The 3,936-nt window shown below is 43.0% G+C and overlaps 1 protein-coding gene across 1 annotated transcript; it reads left to right on the forward strand.

Annotated features, from left to right (window-relative positions):
• Positions 1 to 351: 351 nt before the first annotated feature.
• On the forward strand, positions 352 to 3,036 carry LOC119330383. The gene is made up of 9 exons (XM_037603492.1): positions 352 to 701; positions 787 to 851; positions 1,018 to 1,058; positions 1,256 to 1,344; positions 1,430 to 1,543; positions 1,689 to 1,766; positions 2,020 to 2,085; positions 2,412 to 2,492; positions 2,570 to 3,036. The coding sequence occupies exons 1-9, from the start codon at positions 399 to 401 to the stop codon at positions 2,684 to 2,686; spliced, it is 954 nt and encodes a 317-aa protein (XP_037459389.1). The 5' UTR covers positions 352 to 398; the 3' UTR covers positions 2,687 to 3,036.
• Positions 3,037 to 3,936: the final 900 nt, after the last annotated feature.

Consider the following 3,936-nt stretch of genomic DNA (forward strand, 5'->3'; position numbering starts at 1 on the left):
TTTTACCTTTTACCATGTAAGTTTTTTAGGGATGCCTTTCTATTGTAAGTTGCCTGGCAAGTTTACATTCATTTATTTCAATCAATTCTCTTTTGAGAACTTGCATCACTTTGTTAGTCAATATGTGAGTTAAATGTGCTGCGTCTAGTTCACTAATAAATGAGTATGGACAGCTTTTTATTATTGACATATACATAAACTCGTGTATTATGAAGTCACTCACAATTCAAGAAAAAGTTGCATTAACCTCAAAACTAGTAACAACAGTAGTGGCTTAGATTCTGGTGCGTGTGGTCGCCGTGTGCTACTCGTTATCGACACGATGCTACTAGAAAATCGACAGACCACACACTGACACACCTGAACACACACACACACACACAAAAAAGCTGCCTTTGATGGCCACCAAGGCCCCGAGCTGCTCCACCCGCTTCAGATCTCCGGCCAGCGCCGTTTGGTTCCTGCCGGCCGCCGTCTTCATCATCCTCCTCCTCCTTCTGGGCCGCCCGACCATGGACCCCTACGCTCCCGCCACCCCTCCTGGTCCCGTGTCTTCCCGGCGCGCCGATCTGTACGGCAGGATGGCGCGGGACCTTGACGAGCGCGGCGCGGCCTTCTTGAAGGGCGGCGAGACATCGCAGTCCTTCACGCTCTCGGACCTCTTCGAGGTCAGGGACGGCGCCGTCGTGCCCAGGCTCAAGGTGAAGGCTTCTCGCCCCCTGCTCTCGCCGTCGTGGCACGCATGAATTTCTGAAAGTGTGACCGCTCTGCTGCTCATCTCATCAGGCCGTCGACCCGCCGGTGCGTGCAAACGTGCTCTACCTGGACCCGGTGTTCGCCGCCGAGATAGCGTAAGTGGTGAGATTTGGTTTCGAATCAACCGCCATGGTTCCAAGGATTGTTGCTGGCATGGATTTGGTTTAGCTGCAGTAGGCCAATCTGGGATGACAATATTGCTCATTCTTTGTAATAAATGGGACCAAAGCAGTGCTAATTGAGTATGATTTGTACATGCAGGAAGGCTGTGAAGGAAGTATTTCTTCCTTATTTTGATAAAGGTAAAGTTTATGTTCAGTACATTTAATAGTTACTCTCTCCTTCGGTATTAATTTCTGATATGGATAAAATAGATATGACCGCCTGTTCTATATTGCTTGGTCAATCTATACTTCATTAATTTGTAACATAAAGCTGCACACTTGTGTAAGTACTGCTTCATGTTGATTTGCTTTGCTCGGTCATTTCTTATTGCCAGCTATTTGGTTCCAAAATTCGAGCATGTACCACTTCAGTATGTTTCATGCCTCCCATCATCTGGAGCCAATCTTAGCAACCAAGGATGAGGTAATTAAATCATCTGATTGGGATTTGCGTGAGCATGGGATTACAACTTTTTGCTGATGTATCTTCTATGTGTCGTATTGTTGAGATTGAAGCCGAAGTCGATGCTGTAAAAGGAGTTACTGAGGCTGTTTGCCCCCTTAAAATTTCTTTGGATCGAGTGGTCTTGACATCAACTGGAGTTCTTCTTGGCTTGTGGCAGGTTTGAATCTTTGACAACACCCTATTCTGCTGCCAGATGACATGTTGGACACCTGTCTTTGTTTGTATACAATTAATCTTAGTGTTTCATCCTCCACTCTTACAAGTATACAGACTGAAATAAGTTATTTGGTTTCGTATTTTAGGTTGAATCTGGTACTGATCCTGCCGACATCCGCTCAAAATTGAGAGAAGCTCTCCCTCGAGCACCCCAAAAGCAGTTGGTGAGAGCAACTTAGATGAATTTGTTGGAAACACGACCTGACCCATTGTGAACATATAGCATCATATTGGCATGATAACATTGAGAAGGGAACTCAAATTTACTCTACTAGTTGACTTCCGCATTGCATCAAGTTCAATGTTCTGGATTCATTCTAGTGGGTTTACACACTTACTAATTGCTGATTGCTATTGACCTGATATTTCACGCGTCTCGATGAATTAGTCACTGACTCCATTTTATGCATGTGGCAGTATGATCCTGTTCTCCTCCACACATCCTTTGCGCGAATTCTGGGACCTCCTAAGCTCCCACAACAGGTAGCCCGCTACAACACAATTTTTTCTGTTGCTATTTTCTGTATCTGAATTCTTTGCAGAAAGGCACATGATGTTTTGCTTTAATCAGTGGTCTAGCAAGCTTCTTCAATATAACCATGCAATAAGCCTGCTAATTTGGATTGTTCGAGCATTTGGCATCGTAGTGCCTTTCTGTAACTGTTTATTATCTCTAATTTTTAGTATTCGTTAACTAGCAGACACCTTCTAGAGTTGTGCAAACTTTACTAGAACTAGCAAGGATTGTGCTCGTTTATTTAATATCGCATTGCATCAATTATTTTAACATTTGACCTACACTTTTTCAGGAGGACACGTCATCTTTCAGTCACATCAAATTCTTCCATGACCTCGTTGCACAGGTTAATGGGAAAATCCGTGGCTTCCAGGTAAACTTTTGCATCACAGAAAGTTTGTCCTAAAGATAATGATTCATTAGCTAATCTGCATCTCAAAACTGTTCCAGGCAAAGGTATCAGAGTTGTGGTATGTAGAAGAGTACGATGTGCTAGCCCTAGCACTGAATGGAAAGATGAGAGTGCGGAGGCTCCACCTTGGCTGCAATGAGGGCCAAGATAACTGATGACAGTAAAGAGAACACCACCAGGGTATCAGTGCGCAATGCATCGTCTTTTATGAGTTAGCAATGCTTGGGAGTGCCTCTATGATTAACATATACTAGTGTGTGCCTGTAGCGCGCTACTACTACTTAACAGTAGCATTGGGTAGGGATCTACCTATAAGGTATTTCCTCGTAGCGTTTTGCAGTGAGCTGCTTATTTTTACTCGGCAAACCTTTTGCCGAGTAGCTGACAAATAACACTCAGCTTATGTCGTTATGCCTACCAGGAGTATGCCGAGTCCTTTTTGTCGAGTGTAACACCCGATAACTTTTTGCCGAGGTTAAATTTAGCTTTCACGGTGTAGTCTTCGTACTTGACTTTCACGTTTTTTCCTGTAATGAAAGAGAGGAAGTGTTGATAGCAACGGATTGCTTGATCAAAATCGGACGACAAGGATCCCATCGCGCTGGATGACTTAGCGAACTACAGCCGCCACATCATTTATGCGTGTGACCGAACAGCTGGCGTCGCGTTCATGTCCAGGTGAGCGAACGTTCGCTCAATAGTATTTCCGCTCAAACTTTGGCTCTATTTTTCTTTTTTCTTTTAAAGATAAGTTCGGCTCTATTTTTCTGATGTGTTTCGCTTTAGGGTTGTTTATTTGCGTAGGACTGTCGGGGGATAATTGGATCGAGTAGGAGTTGTTACGTGGAAGAGGGGCTAGCTAGCTGCGCGATCCTTTGGCTAGGTGATGAGGAAGAAATTGACACGGCCAGGTGATGAGGAAGAAATTGACACGGCCGGCCGTTGTATGGGAGCACGGCCAGAGATGGACTTCGATAAGGTCTGCACCCAAATCACATGGTTCGGCCACCCTATTCTCATCCGATATAACTACCAAAAGGGCCCGTGCGTTGCAACGAAAGAATTTTTTTTTGATAATCTTCAATGGCCATGATCATATTTTGCTGCATCACTGAGATACACTGTCACTCTCAATTTTGTGGAATCATGAACATTTTTTTAAACTCGTGAACATATTTGAAATCATGATTTTTTTTTTAAATCATGAACACCTTTAAAGATTTCCAAACATTTTCTAAAATTAAGAACAACTTTTGAATCCATGAACATTTTATACTATTTGCGAACATTTTTTAAACCTATGAACATTTTTTTAACAATTTTCTTGAACGGCAAACATTTCTAGGATGGAAGAAAATTGTTTTTGAAATTGGTGTAACAATTTTTAAAATTGACAAACATTTTT

The sequence above is a fragment of the Triticum dicoccoides genome, chromosome 7A (assembly GCF_002162155.2).
Source record: "Triticum dicoccoides isolate Atlit2015 ecotype Zavitan chromosome 7A, WEW_v2.0, whole genome shotgun sequence".
Taxonomy (NCBI): domain Eukaryota; kingdom Viridiplantae; phylum Streptophyta; class Magnoliopsida; order Poales; family Poaceae; genus Triticum; species Triticum dicoccoides.

Bases quoted from the DNA above. Each gene is read 5' to 3' on its own strand.
- LOC119330383 (XM_037603492.1), top strand. From the start codon at position 399: ATGGCCACCAAGGCCCCGAGCTGCTCCACCCGCTTCAGATCTCCGGCC. The intron at 852-1,017 runs GTAAGTGGTGAG...TTGTACATGCAG, and splicing joins GTGTTCGCCGCCGAGATAGC to GAAGGCTGTGAAGGAAGTAT. The intron at 1,059-1,255 runs GTAAAGTTTATG...TCTTATTGCCAG, and splicing joins TCTTCCTTATTTTGATAAAG to CTATTTGGTTCCAAAATTCG.